The sequence below is a fragment of the Xenopus laevis genome, chromosome 2L (assembly GCF_017654675.1).
Source record: "Xenopus laevis strain J_2021 chromosome 2L, Xenopus_laevis_v10.1, whole genome shotgun sequence".
Taxonomy (NCBI): domain Eukaryota; kingdom Metazoa; phylum Chordata; class Amphibia; order Anura; family Pipidae; genus Xenopus; species Xenopus laevis.
In genome coordinates this window covers 17,380,885-17,408,299 of record NC_054373.1, presented here as the reverse complement: position 1 = coordinate 17,408,299, position 27,415 = coordinate 17,380,885, and the positions used below count along the sequence as shown (strand labels likewise).

The window sequence follows — 27,415 nt, the reverse complement described above, 5'->3', positions numbered from 1 at the left end:
TTCAGTTACCAGTGTATCAATTTAAGGCCATCCAGTTTTTCATCAGGGTCGTGCTAAAAAGTATATACATTGGCGTGCCAAAAGGTTCAGAGAAAAATTCACAATTAAAGGAAAAGTTAAGTTCCCCAAGGATTGTAATGACTTACCTGATACCCCAGGCTGATGCTCCTGTTAGCAGAAAACTGCACCAGCCTGGGGCACTAGTGAGCGATTCTTTTCCTCCCTTCTTCTTTAATCAATATCCACAGGCTGTCACATACACAGTAGAATGAATAAAACGGCTTTTAACTCTACTGCATATGGCCACCCATGTGAAGGAAAAGGATTGCATGCTGGCTCGTGACTCGGGCACTGGACCAGGGTATCAGGTAAGTCATTACAATCCTTGTGAGGTGCCCTATCATTTGGCAACCCCTTAGAACTTTCATTCTCCTTTAAAGTGGCCATTCACAGGCAATAAAGGTACCTCAAGACCAAGTCACCAGCTCCCCAGGGGCCAAATGATCAAATCAGCCCCAAGTGTGGCCACATTGAGCAGATGCCCCCTCATCTGCAACCTGTCCAAATGAGCAAATCATTAGATATATTGACAGCTTTAAAAAAATGGTAAGTGTCTCATCTGCCTATAACCTTCATGTGCAATCAAGGTCTGACTGTTCCAGTGCACTGTTCCCATACCCAGTGCCAGAACAAAATACCACTTTTGTTGCTCTGTAGAGTCCAGAAAATGGAGGGGATGGCACTAGGGCATAGTAGTTCCTAGGTCTCTGCTATAACAACCTGAGAGGCAGGATCTGGTTGCTGATTAGTTGGGCCCTTTAAATGAGTGATTTTCTGTTCTCCTAGCATGAAAGCAGCAGTGCAAGGTCTGAAAGTTTAACTGCCATATTCATTGCTTGTCACTCAATAGATCTGTGCACGCATATTGTAAATTTAAAACCTATCAAGCACATTCTTTCTTCTCTACTGCAAAGCAGATGTGCACCATCCTTGGCCACTCCAGCTTGGAATGGACACAAACCAACATGGCACCCGCTGCATGCACTTCAACATAAACTGCATACAGATCTAAAGTGTAGCTTAAAACAGTGTTCCAAGGGGGGATGCAAGCTCACTAATACTTAATTAGTTTCCATTAAAGCAATTAAGAATTGTTCGTTTAGGACTGGTTGTTGGAATGGCATCACAGCAAGCCAAAAATCTGTATGAATACCTCTCTTAGTTGAGAGGCCATACTGGAAACATGCAGCATACTAGGTTTACCAATGGGTTTCCTTAGCTATTCCACAGAAGAGATTTGTTTTTGGATGAACAATATCCGTGCTACCTTATCCTGCAAGATTACATAATCCACAATAATTCAGAAAGTATCCAATAAACTATTTGAATTTTAAAAACCACAGACTTTAATAACCGGATTACATTGCTAACATGCTCTAAACATAGCTGTTTTTATTACACATCTGGTGACCATATGAACCGGCAAATCATTGATCTGAACTAGGTGACAGTTACCAGATGACATGAGACACTTCATAGGGAAACCCCTTGTTCCAAAACATCCCCCAGTTAAAAGAATGTCTTCTAGAGTTCACTGGGCCCAAGGATCCCTCATGTCAACATAAAGCAATCCTTCGGTTAATCATGGACCATCCAGGATAAAAAAAAATGCAAGCTATTGCTTCAATTCAGTTATTTTCACTATATAAAGCAATGTAGCTGTTATTAATAAAATTGTCAGACTGAATTTTGAAATGAAAAAAAGGAAAAACATCAAGTTTCAGTTCTGGGCCTTCTGCCTATAAATGCATTTATTGGACAATGAGCCAAGATAAGGAAAGAAAATTCTATGTGTTATAAATATATCTTCATATTTATAGAAAGTACAGCAGCCTAAGTTCTATCAGGCATATTGAAATCATAAATATGGTTGCATAGTTAGCATGCCTGCCCGCTCCTTCCTCCCTCCATTGTCTGCAGGTTGTCACACCACAGGAGCTCCACCTAACCAATGACTTACACAAGTGTGTTTCATTGTGTACTTCACACATACAGGTTCACTCTAGAGCATATTCAACAAAATAATGACATGAATTCAAACAGTGTTCATCCAGAGGACGGCAACACAAAACCTAACTAAGACAGCTACCAATATATCCACCCCATAAATATCAGTGACCCTATAAAATGCAATCAATTTCCTTGGCCAGTCTACTAATGAATTTTAATGATAAAAATGGAAATATCAATTTATGTCAGAGATACATCCAGTCTATTGTTAACTTTAATGATTGTACCCAACATCTCTCCCTTGGCAAAGAGTATCAATGCCTTACTACCCTTATTGTGAACTCTCTCTCTCTCTCTCTCTCTCTCTCTCTCTCTCTCTCTCTCTCTCTCTCTCTCTCTCTCTCTCTCTCTCTCTCTCTCTCTCTCTCTCTCTTTTGATGCTAAAGATGGAACAGATTTATTTCCAATCTAAATTAAAGTGTTACCGGTGCAGTCCTACATATGAATCACTTATATACTTAAACATATAAGGTTTATTTACAAAGGCACCCACGAGTGTGGGTGCTCTAGAATGGACACAATGGAGAGGGCATATTGACACAACTAATTATGGAGTGTCCAAAAACACTCCAGCATTCCACATGGTTACCCTGCCTCTTCAGATGAATGGTTTGGTCTGCAACTATAAATATTGACTCTGGGGCACCATCGAGCCACCACCACCCTTGATGATAGCTTCAGGGTTCTCACAGTTAGTTGCAGGCCAGACGTGTGCCTAGTAAATTGGATGCAAAAGCAATCTAATGCATTCTCCTAAAGTGATACAACCCTCACTCTGAAAATAGATGTAACTTGCACAACATAAGACAAATTCCATTCTAGCATTATGGCAACTCGTGTCTGCAATTGCCCTGTAAAAAGCATTGTGATTTCATCCAAAATTGCTCTTTGCAATTATGTTTCCTTCTATCTAAGTCAACCCTAGAACATAGCCACATTAATCTTCTACTCAAAGAACTCTTTTAGTCAGTGCTGCTCTTTTAAAGGTGAATACTGCAGTGTAACAATGTTTGCACCTTGACAAAGCTTATGTAATATCCAAAGATTGTTCTGTTAATGAAGATGTTTTGCATGTTCTACTCCTACATATTGCCGGAGCAAACAGAAAGGCTTTTGGTGTTAAGAAAATGTTTTCTTCCCTTTGCTCCATTCCATGTGTTTAAGGGGTAAGTTGCAGCAGAACTGTTGATTCCGAACAATTTATGTGTGTAAAAGATGTCTAACACAGTGCACATACCACTGGCTCAGGTTTGACTGTGTGGTTTTTCTATGGAAACGCTTGTTAAAGATCTAGTTAAACTTATGTCAAAGATTTGTCAGATCTGAATAACTCTGAACCAGCATACTGAGTTTCGAGGGTGCCTAGTTTCGAGGGTAAATCTGAGACAGAATATATTACACATTTATATAAAGCAGGGTACATAGCTACAATCATCTGGTGGAAAATATGTTGAAATTATGACTAAAGGTGGCCATGCACAGATAGATTACAGCTGCCCTTGTATGAGGCACTCTGATGGGCTTACCCGACCAATACCTAACTGAAAATCAGTCAGACATCAATTGGATGGGGTTTAAAAATGTATTCGGGGCAATGGCCATATCAGCTCTTGTCCTGATGGCCTGCATGCTCATTGTTACGATCAGTGTCGGACTGGGACACCTGGGGCCCACCCAAAAACCTTAGACCAGGGGCCCAGCATGAAAATTTTGACCAGGGGCCCACTCTCAGTACAATTATTCTTCCTCTCCTCACTCAACCTCTATTCTCCTAGTCTCTTTTAGTTATACATACTATAATCTATTATTCCATTAAAAAGTAATGGCCATGAAATAGGCCAAATGTTTAGCAGCACAAGGGCCCACTGACACCTGGGCCCACCAGAAGTTTTCCTAGTATCCCGGTGGGCCAGTCCGACACTGGTTGTGATCCTTTTGTTTGGTCCTCAAGGTAGAAATATTGAGGAAAGATCAGCTTGTTTGGCGAGCTCACCAAATGAACAGAACTTTCTATATATGGCCAGCTATGGTCATCCAACTAGAGGCCCTTTGTCTGGATGTAACCGTTCAAGAGATATAAACTGAACTCCTACACTGATCAAGAACTCATCTGATCTCTTTAAATTACAACATTGTACCGTATGATTGGCTACAGGCTGGTTACAGATGTTTTTACTTCATAGCTGGTCAATTACAGAGGAGCAAAGCAGAAAAACGTTTATGTAATCTATACAGGTATGGGTTCTGTTATCTGGTCGTTATCCAGAAAGCTCTGAATTATGGGAAAGTCTTTAATCAAATAATTCACGTTATAATAATATGGTACTGTGTACTTGATCCCAACTAAGATTTAATGAATCCTTATTGGAAGCAAAACAACCCTAATGGGTTAATTTAAGTTTAAATGATTTTTAAGTATACTAAAAATATGGTAAATTATGAAATGATACCTTATCTGGAAAACTCCAAGGCCCTGAGCATGCTGGATGATAAATTCCATACTTGGTTAAGAAAGTTATGTTATTTCTTTGTTTGTGCAGCAACAGTGGAAGAATAAGCAGGTATCACTAGAAAAGTTTTAAGGCTATACAATTCTGATTGGGGAGTTTAGACTTCCACTGCTAGTTTTCAGTTGAGATTAACACACTTAGGGGCACATTTACTTAGCTGGAGTGAAGGATTAGAATAAAAAATACTTGAATTTCGAAGTATTTTTTTGGCTACTTCGACCATCAAATTGGCTACTTCGACCTTCGACTACGACGAGTTCGACTTCGAATTGAACAATTCGAACTAAAAATCGTTCGACTATTCGACCATTCGATAGTCGAAGTACTGTCTCTTTAAAAAAAACTTCGACCACCTACTTCGCCACCTAAAACCTACCGAGTACCAATGTTAGCCTATGGGGAAGGTCCCCATAGGCTTTCCAAGCTTTTTTTGATCGAAGGTATATCGTTCGATCGATGGATGAAAATCCTTTAAACGAATGATTTTTCCTTCGATCGTTCGAACAAAGGAAATGCGGTACATCCTTCGACTTCGATATTCGAAGTCGAAGTATTTTACTTTGACGGTCAAATATCGAGGGTTAATTAACCCTCGATATTCGACCAATAGTAAATGTGCCCCTTAGCTGCAACAATAGGAGGCAAGCTTCCTCACAGTGGTATCATGCCACAATTCTCCCTTCTGGGCCCAGCATGAAAAATAAGATTATTACCACTAAATTCCAAAGTTTACATTAATATTGATATAGTGTGAGAAGGCTCTAAAATTAGCTTTTTTGAAGAACTGAAACATGTTGGGGAAGTTATCAAAACAGCTTCAAAAACTGGAAAATTTCCTGGAACAAGAATTCTTAGAGATACATTTTTAAAGCAATTTAACAATTACTTGCAAATTAGGAACAGCTGAAAACTATGTGGGTGCTCCAAAGAGGGGTTACTGTTTAGTTGACATGGTCTGGGGTCAGACGAGGCTGGCTGAAACTGGTCATGGCTAGGGGGAATCAGGAGTGAATTAAATGCTCAAAATTTTAAATCTGTAATGCTGGGAAGAATGCCTTAACCTCTTCTTCCACAATTTTATATAACTGACAGGGTCAAGCCCAAGCAAATAACCCCAAACAGAAGATAGTTGTAACTGATCTCTATAATTCTCTATAAGCAAATTGAGTTATAAACTAAACTGATTTTCAGAAGTCATTATTTGAAGCCCTCCTTTTTGGTCTAACAGCCAGGTCCGCCTACCTCATAACCAAGTAAAGAGGAGCAAAAGCCTACTGACTTCCCGCTTTCCAAACCACACCATTGGAGAGTCTGACAGCTGACCTGACTTAGTAGTGCAGCAGGGTTTTCAGGATTTTAGATCTTCTTGAAGACAGTTGAAGATGGGTCCAGATCACATGCTCCTTTGGCGAGTTGCAGACTGATGCAGCACAAAGTGGTGCTTGACAACTCAGATGCTATGGCAGCTATGTATTTTAATCAGATATAGAGGTAAAGGAAGTTGTGAGAATTCCATGTGGTACAGATCAAGAGAGGAGAAGGAAAGCCTTTGGAGAGGACCTTGGGTTATCAGTAGGCTTTTAAGTTCATGGAATAAATTTTCCATGGTTTCAGAGGAGCCCTTGATAGCAAATATCCATTTATCCCACATCTCAACGAACTGGGCCCCAATAAATTGTTTCTGGCTCTCTTAGGCGAACCAGCCCTGAATTTTGGTACCCAATGCACTAAATTGCCAAAACAACTAAACATCTTTCATTGTATATATCATATTTCAGAGTTGTATGAACATTTGCCTGTGACTTCTATTTACTCACAAATTTTAAAATGAGGATCTCCACTACTACTAATTTAGCTTTATAGAGGGTTTAAAGGGTGATTTGGGTCATATATCCTGCCATATTTTTTCCTCCTGTCGTTTCAAATGTGTTCCATATATTATTGACCTATTTGCAACTTCCTCTCCTTATTTGTTAGTAGCTCAGAGTAAAAATATTTAGCAACTATGTCCAGTAAAAGTTTTTATTTTGTCTAAAAAAGTGTGTGTCCATGGTTTATTGTGCAGGATTTTGTCCGGAGCAAAGCTCTGTAACACCCGATTGCCTCCTTTTTTAATGTGATTGGTTTAAAGATTGCAGCAATTTAAGCTTCCGGTGCTTTCACTTACCCGTGCAATAAAAGGCACTTAGCTCCAAATAACCTTCCTCTTGTAAAAGTTACATTTACGTTAGATTCGCTTAAAAATCGTACATCTGTATTATAGCGCTCAGTCTTCCATCAAATTCCAGATAAATATACTGCAAGTGCAGAGCCAAGGAAGTAAAGCTCAAATTAGATGTTACAGAAGAAAATTTTTTTTTTTTCCGTTGAAGCGGATATAGGAATTTAAGCAATCAATTTGAAAATATTTGAAATATAAAATGATTGTTTGCACTGCCATAGCAGTGACTATGTATTTTTACATTTTCAAATAGAATCCTTTAGAATACTTTTATTATGTAATTGAATTATTTAAATAAAAAAACGTATCTTTATTTAAAATCAAATGTGTGAAACATGATCCGTTCTGCTTAATGATTACAAAAGTGAGGCATTTGTGCTTGACCGTGTTTTTTTTTTTTTTTTCAATTGGCCCATTTGAGTTCAAGCTGGGACATCATTAAATCTGAGCCTTCTATCTGCCTTCGGGGTCTGAAGCTGTACTTCTCTCTCAAGCCAATGTTTACTTGTCTATTTTGCTTCAGGACACAATGAATGTCATAGAGGTGTTTATATGGTTTGGCAGCCTGGCTGCTACTGTGGATCTTGTTTAAAGGCATCATCGTGATGCGGAGACGAAAGTCATGTATCGTATAAACAGCATAGTGCATAGAGATAAGGATGGCTTTATTATAATACTATGCAACATTCCACTCCAGTTTTTATCTTATTTTGACATTTTAAAATTATATTTTTCACCAATATTATGTTTTTCCAAGACCATTCAAGGTTACATTCTTTGTGTGCTACATTGCCCCCCTTTTATATAAGTGGAAAACTACTACTGACTACTGAATTAATAGTCTATCATAAGAGATACATTTTAAAATGTTGTGTGGAAAGGGAAATTACCAAGAATTTTGGTTACTTTCCATTCACATATAAATATTAGAGAAATGTCCCTTCTTCATTTAGCCCAATATTTCAGCCAAATCCATTTAGTTGGCTGGACACTTGCCCCTACTACATGTGAGGGGTATCTTCTTAAACCTTTTAGGATAGAACCAATATTGAGGGGCCGATTCACTAACTTCGAGTGAAGGATTCGAAGTAAAAAAACTTCGAATTTCGAAGCTTTTTTTGGGCTACTTCGACCATCGAATGGGCTACTTCGACCTTTGACTACGACTTCGAATCGAAGGATTCGAAGTTAAAATCGTTCGACTATTCGACCATTCGATAGTCGAAGTACTGTCTCTTTAAAAAAACTTCGACCCCCTAGTTCGGCATCTAAAAGCTACCGAAGTCAATGTTAGCCTATGGGGAAAGTCCCCATAGGCTTGGCTATCGAAGGATATTCCTTCGATCGTTGGATTTAAATCCTTCGAATCGTTCGATATTCGACCCTTAGTGAATCGGCCCCTGAGTTTTGGATTCACATATGGAACCCATCATTTACTATGTGATAGTTATGTATCTTCTTTTTAGTTGGGTCTACTTTTTAAAAGTTGAGCTGAAGAAAGTTATTTTTTGAATGATTCAAGATTTTATTTTATAAATCTATCAATTTTTCTCAATCTTAACCTATGATATAAATTTAGGAGCTCAAACTTGACAATATCCATTGAATTATGGAAGGTTACTGAAATCTGTTCCAAGAACACCAACACAAACTCTGAAAAACAAAATGATGTAGTTTTGGGTACTTTCCCAATAGGTGAAGAACCCTCTTATCTTTATAGACTTCATTTCTTTGCAATATAGTTTTGTATTCAATAAATATAGAATATCACAATATACAAAATCACTGTTTTTGCAAATTTGTGCTTAAGATAATACCTTTTAGTTGTGTAGGTGCCCATGACCTTTGCACAGCTGGAGTTGTCACCTCCACATATACCGCATTTATCAAACTGGAGCTTGGAACCTATAATCCCATCACAACCCGTGCGAACGCATTTCCCTCTTACGCACACCGAATTGCTGTAAGGTCTACATTCAGTGCCATCAGTAACCTGCCAGGAAAAGAATGGGGAAAAATATGAGCTACAAAGGGAAAAGGCTATATCTGTTCTTACTAGAAACATAATTGTTCTGGACAGGAACATGCCTCTCAACAGAACAGCCAGCAAAACGACACATTCTCTATAAACAGTACAAGCTATTATTTCTCTACAAAAACAACCATCACTTTTCAGTCTATTTGATTTAAGGTTAAAAGAACAATTTGTACAATTTACTATCGAGGGAGAAAAACAACACATTTTTGTGGTCCAAGAAATAACCATTTTTTTTTTAAATCAAGAACTGATTTGTACCTTCAATGCCAATAAAAACCTAGAGTAGATCTAGAGGCGTTAATGAATTACACATGAACCAATAAAAATATTGTTTGTAGTGGAAATATGTTCTGCAAATATTGGTTTAATTAATCGGCACCTTAAATAGAGTAAATAGAAACTCTCACATCTTAGAGCCTTCATTGCCAGTATTTGGTGAAACTCTAAAGGTGACTAAACAATAGCTGATACTGTAGGAGGGTATGCATCTGATTGGCCCATGAGTCCACTAATTGGAACTGCATAAAGAGAAGATGAGCTGTGGCTCTTCCTCCTCTGCCAGTGAACCCTACACTGGGTTGAACTCTAAAGGTATATTAGAACTATACAATGTCCAATTCTGAAGGGTATCCATCTGATTGGCCATGTGGCTCTTCCTCCTCTGCTGATGAACCCTGCACTGGATGGCATGGTCATGGAATATTGTCATGTATTGTGGAATAATTGTAAAACAAAATCCATTCTGCATCACTTTCAGTTAAATACCTGTATATATAGTTTTAATACAAGTGTTATTGGCTTGAGGAACATACAGGAACCATGGTCTTTTATAACTTAAGTTCCAGGTAAGGATGTTTTCATTAAGTTGTTATTAGCTCAGGGCATTATAATAGACATAATATGAAGGAAAGTATCAATATGACTTTAAATCAGTTCTGGAATGAGGGAGGGATGATCATGGATGCCATCCTTCCACTTCTTTATTTCTGTAAAATAGCAGCCACTCAGGGGGGGGGGCAATAGTTTTGACTCCCAGAACATTTTTTTTGTTGTTGTAATACCGGAACTTTCTTTTGCTCCCCCCTACTTCTGCATGCAAATTAAATGGAAAGGTTCAAAAGCTCAAGTAGAAGCGAATTTATTCGGCAGTCATGGATTCACAGTGAATTTTCGCTTATCGCCGCCCACTAATGTTTTCGCGGAACTGCGGCAAAAATTTGCAGCAACAAAAATATTGTTGCGTGTCAAAATTGACACGAGCATAAACATTGTTGCACGTCAAAATTATTCGGACACCATTGACTTTAATGCATTTGGACAAAATGGACGCGAATAAATAATTTGGAAGCCCATTGTGAAATTTGTGTTTTGCAGATTTTTCGCCAAACTGAAATGGGACAGATTAGCCCATCAATAGCAACTATATCTGGTTGTTATGACTTATAACCTAACTAGGGCACAATCGATTGTGCCCTAGTTAGTTTACTGTTTAAATTACAAGGTAAAAGTTGAAGGTCCATAATAAATCAGGCATTGGGCTACAAATAAACTGCTCAATGCTTTGAAGACATTAGCAAATGAGATATTAGGAAAATAATGTGTTATAAATTACCTTTTGTGAAAAAACAACATAATATCCAGTTCCTTTGGCTTGACAGATAAGCTTGCACACATCTCCGGGCTGAACTCCTGCATACTTGGGCACCCACTCAACAAACGTCTTCACACCTTTAGCATCAGTCTGGTAGCCATTCCTCGCTTCACACTGTTGTTGCCGGAAAGATTTAGCTTAAAGAAATGGAAAAGGTTAAGGTTAATGAGATTTTTTCATTCTAGTAATGGGTAAAGAAAGTTTAAAGTTTAACCCACCAACCCAGCTGAATATGAGATGCTGTGGAACCCAACATCAGTCAGATCTATTGGTGGTGAAAAAATATAGATAAAGTTGAACTGACTAGTAATGTAACAGTTGTTTGATAATATCAGGGGGACCCATTGGGCTGCCTTTAATCTTTTGTCAAAGGGCAATTATAAGATTCTTGCTGACATCTGAAGGAATGCTGGGAGTTTAAGTTCAAATGCTGGAAATCCACTGGTTGGACAATCTCTGTGCCAAATGGAGCTCCCAGACCTCATCCATTTTCAAAATCGCTTTAATTTCTAATGCTTATATCAGTCAACGTTAACTGACAATTTGTTGCAATGTCAAGACAAAATCTTGCATACTCCCCAAAAACGTTGCAGAACTTTAACCTGCATATGGAATTCTTGGAAATTTTAATGTTAATGCCACCTTCAGAAATGCCACAGCACAGGTTAAAATGCTGCAAATATGCTCTTTATTCCTGAACACTTTATATGGCCATACCAGTGGAACTGTATCTAAAAGAGTGTAGAAACCTGGCTAAAAGTCCAACTTCTTTTCTGTATAATACAAAAAAGAAATATAGAAGAAAAACTCAATGATAGATGTATGCCTTCACAGCGCGGCGCTGAGACAATACCACACCATAGGACATTAATCAATACAAGCTGCTCTTCTGAAGGCACAGAATTTCAGTGCAGCAAATACATTGCTGGCGATGCATTATTTATCAAAAGAGCTACATCAGACTGATAAATAGTGGATGCTTGGGCATTAAAGGGACTGCTCATCTTTAAGGAGACTTTTTGGGCACTTCAAGTACCCAAACACTTTGGACCAAAGTGCTCAAAAGCAACTCATTGGTTTCTATGTGCACCCTCTGCATGACCATGTGCTGGTACTTTATGACCTGTAAAAAAAATCAATGTCCTGTTTCTAGACAACTAACACCTGCTAAGCGTTACAGACAATTTTCATCCAAGTCAATGGGGGTGCTCTTGGATTCTTTGACAAGGCTTTTGAGGACTACCTCTAGATCCAGTGCAAAACAACTAGGGATGCACCGACTCCACTATTTTGGATTTGGCCGAACCCCCGATTCCTTTGTGAAAGATTTGGCCGAATACCGAACCAAATCCTAATTTGCATATGCAAATTAGGGTTGGGAAGGGGAAATTATTTTTTACTTTCTTTTTTTTTTTTTACAAAAAGTCTCGCAATTTCCCTCCCGGGTCCTAATTTGCATATGCAAATTAGGATTCGGTTCGGCCAGGCAGAAGGATTCGGCTGAATCCGAATCCTGCTGAAAAAGGCCGAATCCTGTCTGAATCCCGAACCGAATCCTGGATGCGTTGCATCCCTAAAAACAACCCATGTTCCATTGGCGTTAGTATAAGTAAGGCATCGCATTGTAAAATAATAAGTAGTACTAATCCTTTTTTTTTATTATTTGTGGTTTTTAAATTATTTATTTTATATTCTAGACTTCTCCAGCTTGGAATTTAAGCAACCAAAGCAATGACTAGAAAAGAACCACCACCACCACATCTATAAACACCACTGTGTTCAAATCACTAATGTCACATTACCATACTGACCTACGGCACCCGTATATGCAACATATGTTATAGAACATGGGTTTCTTCTTACCATTAGATGGGCATGGGGTAACATTGCAAGAACGGTAGATTGCTCGCTTCCCTATGCAATACTTTCCACTGTTCTTAGGGGCAGGATTATTACAGTGGCGATATGCAAACTGGACTCCTCCACCACATGTGCGAGAGCACTGTCCCCATGGTCCCCAGGAACCCCAATTACCATGGCTGGAAACCTGTAGGGTAGAGATTATTAAAAGTGTGAAAATAAGAAAGGCAACTTAGTTGAAATACATATAGGCTGAATACAAATATACAGCATAAACAAGAACAAGTTGTGCTACATATGACTTATGACTCAATTTGTCTTTTCTTTATTAAGTGAGTCTTCCTTGTATAATGGAAGCGGAAATGGCTAAGACTCTGCAGGGCAGCTGTTTCCAAGCTAAAAATCACAGATAGGTGACCTTAACCCCAGTAGTTGTGATGTCAAAAACTGGACATGGTTTACATGGTAATGGCTGTGCTGTGTGACCCCTACCCCTAGCATAAAAGGCTGGATGGAGACTGTTTAGACACTTGGATCCCTCTCAGTGAGGAGGATGGATGTGTTTTCAGAACCTGGTATGGTGTAGACCCCAGAACAGTACAAAACAGAACAGGGTCCCTAAAAATGACTTTATTGAAATTAGCCAGTATTAAATGCAGTCTTCATTAAAAAAACTGATACCATAAATGTTTCTCAAATATAATGATAGTATCACACAGGCTGATATGTCTGTTTGGCCTGGTTGCCAGACAAACAGACCTGTGAGCAATTGGGCAAAGCGGAGAAGAGTCAAGCTGCACCGAGGCCAATTTTGTGGGCCAAATAACCTGATCACAAAGCAACTGCACAACTAGTACTTCCATTCTGGCAGAGACCTTGCAGCTGCCAATGTAAAGATTAAGTGCTTAAATGTAATTTTAATTAAGTGACTTTTGTACAGTTAGAATGATCACCAATGCGGCACCACTCATTAAAACAGCCAGGTTCATTTTTTTCTTTAATTAGCTTTCCATTGGAGGCGTGTTTATGATCATACATACCGAATAATATTTCTTTTTGTTTTTGTCAACACATTTTCCATGGAGGCATATTCTTCCTTTCCCGCATGGTGTTCCCTCCACTGCCGGAAGTTTCTTCGTTAAACACACCATTTGGCCTTGCCGTACAACTGCGCACCATAATCGCGAGCAGACATCCATGCCAGGACACACAGTGTATGTCGGCCCAAAGGCGAGTTTGCACTGGCGGATGGCATCATAGCTCTGTCCAGGAAGCTCTTCTGGTCCCAAGATTTGATTTCTAGGTTGATCCAGTAAACAGTTTCCTGAAAAGGCACAGAGATTTATATTTACATTTAGGTACAACATTGAGAAACTTTACTTCCAAAAACCATGGGGGCCCAGAGCATTTAGGGTGAGATTTTGGAGGAGAATGTTTTAGATACTAATGGAATACTAGCTAAATATTCACATTTGTATATAAACTAAATTCTGGGGCCTAAAACCACTGATTTACATGAAGGATGTTCTAGAAGAGGTCCTCATAACTCCCCCCCTCCCTGATAAGCTCCTGATAATTAAACCCTACACCCCTAAGTCTTTCAATTAGTGTCAGAGGTGTCTGCAAACAGTGGTGTCTCCTCTGCCTGACACGTTGGGGATATCCATAGACCAACAGTGCCTTTAGATAAAACTATTGACTTAAAATAACAAAAATAAAACACCAGTGTGCTTTTTTTTAAACCCCGTTATGGGCGGGGCAAACTTCACATGTTACTACACAACCGAAAATTAAATAATGTGAGTTCTACTTGTGGTAGAAGACTATATAAAACTTGCTTTGTAGATTCCTATAAAACTTAAAGTAATATTTGGGGAATGAGCCTGGGCTAATGCTTTCCATAACTTTGGCTACAGTAGATACTTTTTTTTTAAATGGGATTTCATTACTGACAGCAGTCTTAAACTAAGAAGAAAAAAAGGTACAAATACAGAAGCAACCGCCTCCGTGGAATTCTACAAAGCTGTCGTGGCTCCTAAAGAATGCAGTTTGGCAAAACTCCACTGGGTCTGAAACAGCAAACACTCCTGCCCTTGTGCCCACTCCAGGCTTTGAACACCAGCCTCTACTTTCAATGCTCGGTGGTTTCATGGAAAAAGAATTAAAAAACAAGCATGTAAACCGGAACATTAAAACAGACTGTTGGTAAAACAGAAAGGCCAATTTGAAACACGCTAGTAATTCCACTAAGTGACCTCGTCTACCCTCTGTTTAAGAATTCAGGTCATCTGTTTCTCAGCTTTTGTCAATGGAATGTTGTTTTCACTGCAACAAGTAGTCCTTTTGGCAGCTAAAAACATGAAAAAAAATAGAAGCAATACTGGACAAACTTCAGCAAATGGGCCTATTGGCAAATTATACCTATATATGCAAATCTATATAACGAAATGAAAGAAAAAAATGGAATTTACAACATGAATCTAAACAAGTCATACTCTATTACCAATCATTTTATAATTGTTTGTTACAAAAGAAATTGATTGCAAATGCCTAACACAGGGATTTCAGTCAAGTTGTTGCCGTACAAACCCCAAATACTTTTTTTTAGGAGTTGTGGATGAACAGTAGGTTGCAAATTTACTTATGTTGTTTAACTGTTAATTAACCCTCGATATTCGACTGCCGAATTGAAATCCTTCGACTTCGAATATCGAAGGATTTACCACAATTCGTTCGATTGATCGAATGAAAAATCGATTAAATCCTTCGAATCATTTGATTCAAAGGATTTTAATCCATCGATCGAACGATTTTTGTTCGACCAAAAAAAGATAGCAAAGCCTATGGGGACCTTCCCCATAGGCTAACATTGACTTCGGTAGGTTTTCGGTGGCGAAGTAGGGGGGTCAAAGTTTTTTCTTAAAGAGACAGTACTTCGACTATCAAATGGTGGAATAGTCGTATGATTTTTAGTTCGAATCGTTCGATTCGAAGTCGAAGTCGTAGTTGAAGGTAGAAGTAGCCTATTCGATGGTCGAAGTAGCCAAAAAAATTCAACTTTTTTTTATTCTATTCCTTCACTCGAGCTTAGTAAAGGGGCCCCTAGATGTAGGGTGGCAATTTTACCTATATAAAGCCTTGTGATTAATGCAGAAGGCCCAATGGTAGCCAACCATGGAACAGCTGGAGTCCTGCATACAGCCTTATAGCAGGTTGAATCCAAAAGACCCAATGGGTAAAGGGTATAATTCCCAATAATCATTTTTTAATAAGGCCATAATGAAGAATGCATTGTGCTACATTATATAATGTTCAATATCTGCTATACTTAGCTTTACTATATGTCAGAAGGAATGCACCCAGGGGGCTACATGGAGGTCAAAAGAACAGTTTGTCTCCTATTTATGGAGGAGCGCTAGGATCTGCTAGTCTCTCCAGAACTTTAATTCCAGGAACGACCATACTTAATATTCATGGAATAGATTATTGCAACAACCTTTGGATCAAAACCACCTTCATCAAGAAACACAGAGTACAGGTGCAAGAGATTACAAGGAAACTGAAGACTTCAGGGGAAACTTCCATAAAGGCAAACTATATGCCAACTAAAGGCCACCAAGAAGCTGCAACTTAAATTGAGCAGAACCTCAGTTAGGGGGAAACAGCAGAAGACATGGCTGGAATACAGAAGTAGATGGTGAAAGCCAAGCGCAGAGACAAAGGTAAACACTAAATTCTTTAAAATATTTAAAATATTTAAAGCGTTGGTAACTATTAACCTTGACCTGACTACACATCCATTGGGACCACCCATTGGCATAAATCATGTACACTTCAATATTTTACTAGGAATAATACAATAATTTCCTGCTGCGAGACCCTTGATATACATAACCTCAAAACAGGGGACTTCAGTAGAAAGAACAGGTAACAGGTAAGCCAGTAAATGCAGGAACTGTTCATTGTATATTGGGCAGATCAATTCCTTTCCACTATGATCAGTAGCAGAAAAGTAAGAGCCGCGTGTAATGCTATTCATCTTGGGTATGGGGAATAGGGATAATGATTGTTTCCCTATATAACATTTCCTAAACAGTCACTGTATCCCTCTTGTGTCCTCAGACAAACTCGGAATTGTAATCAGACTCACAGAGCGGCTTTGGCACAGGTCTCCACTAGTACTGCCACAGCCTTAGATTAATGGCATTACGTCCGATAATGAAATATCCTTTGTTTCCTTTTATCGAAGTAATTAGATAGGGCCGCGCAACTATACCATTTGAGAAGAAAAATAGCCTTATGAGAAAAATTATTGGAATAATTCATTTCCCCAACCCCTCTTTTTAAAACCTACACTTTATTCAGGATGATTTATTGTGGCAAATAGCCCGATTTGGTACAAAAGTGTTTCTATTATAAGGGTCACTATAGTATAATTTTTTATATAGATTTGACAAATGAAACTATTAAGAGCTGGATGTATGTTTATTCTTTTTTTTTTTTTACTTTCTTTCCCCCAAGCTTCTATGAAACCTCGACTGGATCCCAGGTTTATTTTTGCCTAAGCAGAGACTGTTGCTCTCTGATCAAATCCTTCCTTGCTATTTCCGACAGCCTTCCTGTTGTGTTAGAATTCCATTGGAAGAAGCCAGAAGGAACGTGGCACATAAACCTGGGATATAGATGGCGGAACAGTCAAAAACAGGGACAATGGGTGTATCCAGCAGAGCATTAGAAGGTTACTCTACAATTATCCCCAACCAGTGGTTCGTGAGCCACATTTTTCTCACCAAACATTTGGATGTTGCTCCCAGTGGCATCAAAGCAGGTGCTTATTTTTGAATACCTGGCTTGGAGGCAAGTTTTGGTTGCATAAAAACAGGGGTTCTGCCAAACAGAGCCTCCTGTAGGCTGCCAGTCCACGTAGGGGCTACCAAATGGCCAATCACAGAACATATTTTGCACCACCCAAGAACATTTTTCATGGTTGTGTTCCCCAACTCTTTTTACATCTGAATGTTGCTCACGGGTAAAAAAAATATTGAGGATCCCTGCTTTATGAGGAAAAAAAATTGCAACTTTAATTCATAGTTACATAGTTAAATTGGGTTGAAAAAAGACAAAGTCCATCAAGTTCAACCCCTCCAAATGAAAACCCAGCATCCATACACACACACCCCTCCCTACTTTTAATTAAATTCTACATACCTATACTAACTATAGAGTTTAGTATCACAATAGCCTTTGATATTATGTCTGTCCAAAAAATCATCCAAGCCATTCTTATAGTCATTAACAGAATCAGCATCACAACATCACCCGGCAGTGCATTCCACAACCTCACTGTCCTGACTGTCATCCCTTACTGTAGCTGTCATTTTTACATAGAAGAGAAGTTTAATGTTCAAGGGGCAATGACTTGATTCCCAAAAGAGACAATTACCTCCCTGTTGTCTAGACCTACCAACTTCTCTGCACAGGTAAAATGTTTTTGGCCTGTGAACTCAGGGTTGCTTTCAAAAAAGAGACAAAAGGGCGTCAGTTTTTTTTACTGCGAGAGCTTTAAAAGGAAGCAGGTCCCATAAACACCCTAAATTTAATCAACTGGAAGAGAATATTTGTATGATTTTAGGAAGATGTATAGCTTTAATAGCACTGCAGTGCAGCTAATCTCCATAGGGGCATAGAAACAGCATGTCATCGTGCAAGGCATACAGCAGCTCAACATCTTAACAGGGCCGTATACCCCCTTTGTTCAACATAATTGCAATAAATAGGATGTTAAAACTTCTTTATGCCTATTGTTTTAATAAAGAGAATAACAGAGCATACAGGGAAAATAAAGCTATTCCACGTTCCTGGTTCTTGCAAGGCAGATTACCAGCACCCTTTAATGACAGAAAGCCAATACAAAGAGGCAACGGGAGGGGGATGTTTATACAGAGCTCAGTTTCTCTAAGTATGTGTGAAAGCAAAACATTGTTATGCTAGTGTTTTATAGTATTATATAGGCTGTATAAATGTACAAACAGATGAACAGACCCTTTTATGCTCTTAATGAAGCTGCGCGACCAGCAGGGTGCAATTTCCCAAATGTTCACTTCCCACTGCTGAATTCTCAGAACAATATCAAGATATTTATAAAACATTATCCTGCAGTGTCATCTGATATGCATCGGTTGTGTTTCAGCATTTCGCCTGCACTAACTACTGCGCTGTATGGGCCAGAATCTGTTTCTGCTACAGTAATCACAATGTGCAATAGAAAATGAAGTCTCGCACTAATGTAAAACGAGTGCAGTGTCACAAAGCGCTGGTAACACATCCTATCAGGCACCCAGTGAAGAGTGAGGATTCGCATCGGCTTTTCACTCATGCAGAAAGGTACAGAGAGTTATTAGTTATTAAGCGCAGCAGTTTAAGCAAGGTCATTGCAAATGGAGGAGAGAGAGAGATAGAATCTTATAGCTTTAATTTGCCTTGGATGGCAGTTGCGGCAATGCCAGCTCAACCTGCAAACAAAACATCTCTGGGAGGGACATTAGACTGGCAATTATGGAGCTGGAAAGGGATACTTTGTTTGTATGGCATACCTTGCAGAAAGAACGAGAGCAAGAGGAAAGTAATTACTAAGCAAAAAATACCGAATAAAACCGGCATTCTAACACTTTTATAACTGGCGGCTGGGGCACTGTTCTGCTTTAGTGTGCGAATGTTTTGTCTCTGTTATCTACAATGTAGATGCTCCCACGACTGGGGCGTTGTTTTATTGGAGTCTAAGAAGTACAGGCACGGGATCTATTATCCGAAATGCATGGGACCTGGGGTGTAACTTGGAGCCCCCTGCCTGAAGGCTGCTTAAAAACATTTCAACCAATCAGATTGTTTGTCAACAACATGAAATTATACAGCTTCGTTACCATTAGGTATCATTTTATTACTGCAGAGAAAAGTGTAAAAAAATAAGAAATTGCTTGCTTAAAGAAAACCTTATAGGAAAGGGCATCAGAGCCTTCTGGATAATGGATTTCCAGCTTATAGATCACTATATAGCATCAGACTGGGGGACCCAGAGTCTGAGCCGCAATCAGGACTGGGGGGTAGATAAAGGGGCAGCACATAAGGAGTCAGGCAGGGAGCGCTTCTGGGTGAGTGGGCCCACCAGTTCCAGCAGTCCGACCCTGTCCCTGTATGTTTCTGTTGACTGAAAGCATTATATCAGCTCCAACTCGTGGTGGGTCATTAATTTGCACAAAAAACAGATGCAATGGACCATGTTTTCAGCACTTTGAACCCTCCCATGATATAACAAACTTCTAAGCTGATTTCATATGTAGCACTATAGTAAATTGAGTGCACCGTTCACTATCTATAGGCTTCACCCCTATACTGTGCCCCGGATGAGACTTTAATTCTTAGGGAGTAAGCCCTTGCAAACGGTGTGGAGGCAGGGTGTAGTACAGCTGTAACTTTGTGCAGGGTACAATGATTGTAGATGGTGGTTCTTTTGTAGATGGTGGTTCTTAGAACCTAACCAAAGAATATATTTATTGCACAGGAGCATCCACAATGGAGTGTACATATAGAGCAAACAGGATCATACAGCACATTTGGTCAGTATTGGTCCCCGCAGGGAAGAGAACATATACAACAGCAAGTACTCGGGGTACACCCAGCTTTTGTCCTTTTCCCTAAGTGGAACCTATGGGGAATCTCAGTTTGTACACTAAGTCCCTACTTCTGGGCAATTGGTACATGTGATCATAATCCCTCTCACAATCCTCGGAAGAGCTTCAAGCTTCAATCTGTCACTCCTAGAGTGGCACTCTTAAGGTGAGTAGCCTGTCCTTACTAGACCTGACCTGTCTAGGTTCCACTGGAGCCCTGACTGCCTGCTGAGGCCAGGACTAGCACAACATGGACCCTGGGCACATGTTTGCCCAATACTGGGAGACTAGTTTACCAGTCCCCTACACATATATCAGAATACAGGAGAACTAAGCACTAGTACTGTATATTTTGGGGAATTATTAAGAGTTAAAGACTTGCCAGTCTTGCACATTTTATGAGTCTCAGGAGAATCCCATATAAGCTTTTAACATGAGAGTTTAAAGTGCCTGCTCATTAACATGTCACGGAGCTTAGATAACTGCTCACACTTGTCACTCCATAGGGGTGGCCTCCTCCTCCTCCCTGGGGTAACATGTGCCTCAGGTCTGAGTTTGCTGTATCTGCCAGCAGTAATTTTGTTGTTTTAACTGTATTGGCTAGTTTTGACAGGAGTTATTCTGGGGTTTCTGTGGGTACCCATAAGTGTTTATTTATGCACATGCCCTAGGGGTCCTTTATATAGGATCAACCTCCCCTGGTCCTTCCAGCGCACAAAGCTGTTCTGTCTATCTTTCCTAGTGTGTTCTACAACTGGAGCAACCAGCCTCTATTTATTCACAAAGGACAAGATAGTGGCTTGTACCTCATTATCCCAGACTTCACTAAGGTTTAGTTAGCTTAGGGTTAATTCTCCACTCTGAGGATTTTTTTCCCATAATAGACCATTATTCCTCAGGATCTTCAGCAGCATACACCCCTATGGAGTCCAAAGAGACCAAGTGCAACCTCCCTGTATATAGTCTAGGAAGGAGAAACTACAATCTCTACCCATGGGCCTTTAGGAACACATTCCTCCCCAGAGCATACAGTATTGGTAGGGAGTAGGGATGGTTGTTAAAGGGATGGTTCACCTTTACGTTAACTTTTAGTATGTTATAGAATGGCCAATTCCAAGCTACTATTCATTTGGCCTTTGTTTCTTCTTTTTTATAGTTTTTGAATGATTTGCCTTCTTCTTCTGATTCTTTCCAGCTTTCAAATAGGGTTCCTGACCCCATCTAAAAACAAATGCTCTTTAAGGCTACAAGTGTATTGTAATTGCTACATTTTATTACTGATCTTTCTATTCAGGCCTCTCCTATTCCTATTCCAGTCTCTTATTCACTGGGTAATTTAGACCCTAGCAACCAGATTGCTGCAAACTGGAGAGCGCTGAATAAAAAGCGAAATAACTCAAAAAAACACAAATTATAAAAAATGAAAGCCAATTGCAAACCTTCTTGGGACATCACTCTCTACATCATGTTTAACTTAAAGGTGAACAAACCCTTTAACTCCTTACATATACTAAATAAGAAACCAAAAAAATTGCATTGATAGAAAATGACACAGACCTGTGTAAAATGTATTTTTATTTTGGTATCCATTAAATGACTTTAACATAACTACCTATTACCGCCATAAACATCTACTTTCTAGAACTGTCACCATGGGGCTTACGGCACGACTGCAGCTGCTTATGGCCAATTCTGACTTTCTAATTCATTAACTAGTAAATGAAGGCAAATAAAAGGACAGATGAAAGGAGCCAAATTGACCGAACAAGTTGGCCTTTTTTCCATTAAGTTATGTCTGTGCGTTCTTAACAGAAATAAAAAGAACTTCGCTGCTATAATAGTCTGAAGGAATCAATATGGTAAAATGCAAGAACATTGAAGGAGAATCAGATGGAACACGATCAATTAATCTCACTGTCTGGAAAAGCCCTAACTCTTTCCCCTCACTTGTGCCTTTGTATGTGGTTCATACTATCTTTAGACCATAGATGCAGTATCCCATTTGCTTAAAGTATCTATAATGTAGTAACATCAAGAAATGGCTTTGATTAGAATATATACGCATTTATTTATAGCATTTCAGTAAATGCATCCTGAAGATAGAGCTGAACCAAGGAATACTCATTCTGTTCATTACAGTCTCAGATCAAAGGAAACAGGCACTAAATATACTGGGCTTCAGGAAATATAGCAATTTACAGTGATTTTTCTTATGCGCATAGTCCAATGGGCCAGCAATGGCCTGACAAGTAAATTAGTCTTAAGTGTAGTAGAGTCAAATCAGTGATGTGATATGGAATCAGAATCTATATGAATAACTCAGGTATCTGAGATGAAAGAAGTATGCCAACCTGAGCCTTCATGGAAAATTTAAAAATGTTAAAGTTCTAGAACTGATAGAATCGAGGGGCCCACATTTCTTACAGATGCTTCCTTCACTGCTCACTGCAATATATGCCCTTGGACCACTTCCAAATGTTTCCATAAAATGTATACGTAGTTAGACATATTTATACATCTGCAATTAAACTGTGATATTATTGGATCTGAAGAGGCAAGGGAACCTCATGGGAGATGAGTATCCAAGCCGGCCTTTGACATCATGGCATGATCATATTTTGAAGTCATGAGTTTAGCACAGTGATTGCAGAACACCAGGCAAAGTGGAACCCAAAATTAGATGCAGGGAGGGGACTAGAGGGAATCATTTCAAAATAATGCTGTTAATAATTCTGATTGGGCTCATTTATAACATGGAAGGCATGGTGCAAAGTGCGAAAAATATGCCATGTTTGTGCACACTATCATCCAATCTAGATGAATCTCTGCAATTCTCTGCACTCAACTTCAGAGCAGAAGGACCTGTGGCCACACCTGTGACTGCTGTTGGCAGCACTGTATTCATGAGGGATGGGCATAGGCATGTAAGGAGCATCCACTCTCCCATCGCTACTTGTCCACTACTTTGAGAATTGTATAGACAAACGGATGCAGACCAAAACTTGTGTTTGCCAGTGCTAAATTCTTCATTATGCACTGGATTTTTTGTCCACCACAATGTGCAGACCACAGCCAGACCCCAAACAGAAGTGATGATATTGAATCATCCTTCTGAGTCCTACCCTAAGGCATGGGCTCCGTTGCCCAAGCTGTTCCCAGCTACTGCCAGCGAACAGCTCGAACGGGAGGGTCCCCCTTCACTGAAGCTAGGGAGGGCCCACCACCCCGTCCCCCCGAAGGGGTTTGGGGACGTTTGGACTCCCCTTCGCCAAAGCTAGGGGGAGTCCCGTCTACCCTGGGTTCTGCCAAAGCTTCCCCCAGGGCGTGTCATGGCCTGCGAGTCCAGCCAAAAGACCGTGACTCCATCCAGGGTGCTCAAACCAGACACAAAAAAGGTGCTGCAGTGGGCGGTGCAAGGCCATTGGTTGCGTTCTGCAAGGCTCTGGTTGGCAGCCAGAAAAAGAAAAGACTTCCTGCCCACTTAGGGCTAGTCCACACGGGGAGATAGGCACGCGTTTGCGGTCGCGGCGACAAAGCGCCGCGCCAGTCGCCGCGACCGGCGCAGGCGACAGGTTTGTATGGGCGCCTATGTAAAAACGCCTGTGCTAACCACACGAGGCGATGCGCTTTTCAACAGTCGCCTGAAAAAGCTTGGTGAGGCATTTTCAGGCGACTGTTGAAAAGCGCATCGCCTCGTGTGGTTAGCACAGGCGTTTTTACATAGGCGCCCATACAAAACTGTCGCCTGCGCCGGTCGCGGCGACTGGCGCGGCGCTTTGTCGCCGCGACCGCAAACGCGTGGCTATCTCCCCGTGTGGAATAGCCCTTAATGGTAAGAGCAAAGGAAGTGAAGCTTGATTAAGCATGGGAGCATGTGCATCTCCCCTAACTCAAAACGCAAGTCAGGGGCCACCCTCATGGGAGCATCAAGCTTAGTCCAGAGGACCAATGGTTTCTCTGTTCTTCAGATAGGAGCATTAGAACAGATACTCCTCTTTGGTCTTGCCAGTCAGAGGACCAAGTGGTTCCAAAGGTACTACACTTGATCTTAGCCAAAAGCCCGAGAAGCGATCCCAAACAGAAGTGATAGTAAATCTGTAGTTTAGGGTCGGCAAGTAGAAATTGATAACTCACACACTAAGGAAGAGGCCCAGGTGCACCGCTCTAAGCACTCAGCACGGGGAGAGGACAAACCAAAAAGTGGGCACTCAATGAAGGCAATCTTCCACCAGGCAGATAAATTCAAAGTGAAAAGTTTATTGTGTCCACAGCCTTACACGTTTCATGATAAACACTTAATCATAGGCTAACTTTACAGAGCCATGCTACAAATATTTAAACAAAAATACACCAATCGCAGAAGTGGTCTGACACCTAAGGGGCATTTCTTTGCCCCCCTCAGAGCTCTTGAACTTTAGTCCAGGGTCTTTGTAAATGACCCCTTAAACAGAGAAGAAGTAAGTCCTGACAATGCAAGCAATGCAAGATGCTGGTACGTAAAGTTTATCAACATTCTGAGGTCTGCAGGCTGGACAACCCTGATATTACTCAATGATATTTTTCATGTATGAAATGTAATACTGTTTTTTAATGTTCTCTCCACCAAGGGACAGCTTTGATGCAGGAGGCCTGAGGCTCCTTATTTCAGGTTCTCTAGGGTCGGGTTCCAATGTGATACTGATAATATATTGCAAAGAATTAGGTTATATTGTCACTTTTTGCTGTACTTTCTCACTTGTAAAATAATAATGAACTGTCGGACTAAGCAATACTGTTATAGAGAACAGAATAGAAAAGACAGAGGCTTATAAGGCAAAACATTTTACAAACAAGCTGTTTACAGAACACAAGGACGTTTTTGGAAGACGTCTGAAGCTGAATCTGCACTGGTGACTCTTAAGTCTAGATATGCTGCTGGCAACAGTTCTCACAAAATAGCTCTAATTGTTTCCTACGGGGCAAACAGACCGGGATACTTCAGCAGTTGCAAACAATTTTAATTCCTAGTGGCAGGGACCTTCCAGGACTGCAAGTCGCTGGGAAAAAGTAGGTCTCCTTTGATTTAGCAGGAGCTGAACTGCGTCTTGAGTCAAGAGAGATAAGTAACAGAGTAACAGAGATGCGCTGTTGTGTCAGTTGTGTCAGTTGTGTTTGTGGGGAGCCAGACTGTAATGAAAGGCACTGTCCTGAACTCCAGGGCTCCTTTTTAGCAATCAATATTAAGGTCATTGTATAGACTAAAAATGCCTGGCACATTTAATGATAGGGTGCCTAGTTACAGGCGAGGTGGGAGGTGCAAAGTACAGGGTGCACAGGCACAAGGAAGCCTTACATGTTCCTTGCCTACACACTCAGCTGACTAACATCACCTGAGGATACTCTCTTTTTGACACAATGAGTATCGCACCCAGGGGCGGATACCAGGGGCGACAAAAAAAAAAGAGCTGCTCTGAGTAACTTTAAGAACCAAATTTACGGTTATGAAACCAGGATTACGCAATTATGCTCTCTGACCTGGACCATCGTGGACCCTCTGGAAAGGTGAATGTGGGGCAGGGGAGGTGGCATTGTGAAAGTCGCCTCAGAGTGGCAATGGTTAAAGAATCGCCCTTGATCGCACCAACAGAATACAACTTACCTGTGATGCAAAGATGCATTACTAGTAGGAGCAATCCAAGCCCTCCTCCACCATTAGCTCTTTTGGTCCTCCCAGAATACCAGCATACCACCAGCAGCCAAAAGGAATCAGGGAATTCAGAGATCAGCAACTGCTGGAGGTGTGTTTGGCACTTCCCTGATTTATGTAATTTCCCCATCACATGCTCAGATAGGAGGCACCAAACCCATTCCTATAATTCCAACTCTGAAGCTAGGTGAAGTATTTTTACTTCTCTTCCCTATTCTTCGGGAGGCACCTGACCATATGCCCTGCAGGATGGAAGTATTCTCCATTGGTACAGGGGTTTGTGGATCCCCAGAGTATATAATGGGAGGAAACATGTGTGCAGTGCCTTTTTGGGCTTCACCATAGCAGGGGCTGAAGGTGCCAGAGGGCCTGAGGTGAAGGTAGACCTCAGAAGAGGTTGGACCTTAAGGTAAAAAATCCTTGACCACTTGAATGGGGTTAATAAGTGTAAGACTGTCACAGTACACCCCAGGTATGTAAGATAATCACAGATAGGGAGCAAGAGCCCTTCTGAGCTTGACTAAAGGGAATTCATTGGGCTAAGGTTCCACAATCTGCACCTGCCAGATTGAGGACTTCAGTGTAGTAGTGTAGTAGGCCATTCCCTTGATAAACCACTGAGTATCCTGCATGCTAGAGCTACATCCGTGGTTAGATTAACAATTAATGTGCATGTTGTATAAGTATTGCTGAATCTACTACCTCAATGTATAAAGTGTATACAGTCTACCCCCTATAATTTTACAACTGTTTGTGTGTTGTTACAAAAACAACACACAACAGCTATTAAGTCATTATTAGCCTTAAAATTTAGATTTCATGCAATAAAGTATATCTTATATTATTTTACTTGATGCAGGCCAACCGGCAGTAATTTTCATGCAGACTTGACAGCTGTCAATGACTGTAATGAACAGGGTGTAATATTTTGAGAGCGGTTTGTATATTATCGTGTTCTTACCGTGGCCGTCGTCCAAGAAATCGGTGATTGTCGCCGAGGTGCACTTTGACCAAGGTTTCGAAGCATCAATGCTCGTCAGTACCGATGACATAAGGCGTTTGTCTTCCAGGGAGCCAAAGTTTTCCTCGCAGAACTTCGAGTCGTCATGGGAAAGTCCAAGAAGGTGTCCTAGGAATTAGGAAAATACGGTTGGGATTTAATAGAAGATTTGCTATCTTTGAAAGCTCAGAAAGTAAAAAGAAAAATAGAGAATAGAGAATAGGGTTCCTATGTGATGTATAATTCACAGAAAAAAATGAATAAGCTGTAAAATAAAGTTACTTTAAAGCTTTTTTAGACGTAGCCACAAATTCCTTACACATACTCCTAATAGCACAAGGTGCAACCAAGCAATGCGTGTGAATTTCATGGGACATGATCCCTTTGAGCAAATGCTGACCTTCTAATCAGAGTCTCTGATGATGGCTTCTGTCAACTGAGCTCAACAATTTTCTAACATAACACATATGGACAACAGAAATGTGATAGACTATGCAGCGGCAAGCTCCCACATGCAGAAATCAATCACGCAAATGTTTGTGTCTGGTACAAAAAAATGCCAAAACTCCATTTATCATGGAGTCTCGTCCTGGGTCTATTCTTCCCATGCAAAAAGACCCAACTTCCCTATAATACTGGAATTCCCCTCTCTTTAGTAACAATAATGCTGTGTTTTCTTTTCTATTCCCTGAACTAAATTACATTTCTAAAA

The 27,415-nt window shown here is 40.3% G+C and overlaps 1 protein-coding gene across 1 annotated transcript in view; it reads right to left on the bottom strand.

The window, feature by feature from the left end:
• The window catches only part of adamts5.L (ADAM metallopeptidase with thrombospondin type 1 motif 5 L homeolog), a 79,107-nt gene that overhangs the window by 10,785 nt on the left and 40,907 nt on the right, over positions 1 to 27,415 (bottom strand). Inside the window, exons 3-7 of the mRNA XM_018245960.2 lie at positions 26,665 to 26,832; positions 13,391 to 13,674; positions 12,354 to 12,537; positions 10,452 to 10,627; positions 8,619 to 8,794 (exon numbers count right to left, since the gene is read on the bottom strand). Coding sequence (XP_018101449.1) covers positions 8,619 to 8,794; positions 10,452 to 10,627; positions 12,354 to 12,537; positions 13,391 to 13,674; positions 26,665 to 26,832 — 988 coding nt within the window. The remainder of the gene's footprint in view (positions 1 to 8,618; positions 8,795 to 10,451; positions 10,628 to 12,353; positions 12,538 to 13,390; positions 13,675 to 26,664; positions 26,833 to 27,415) is intronic.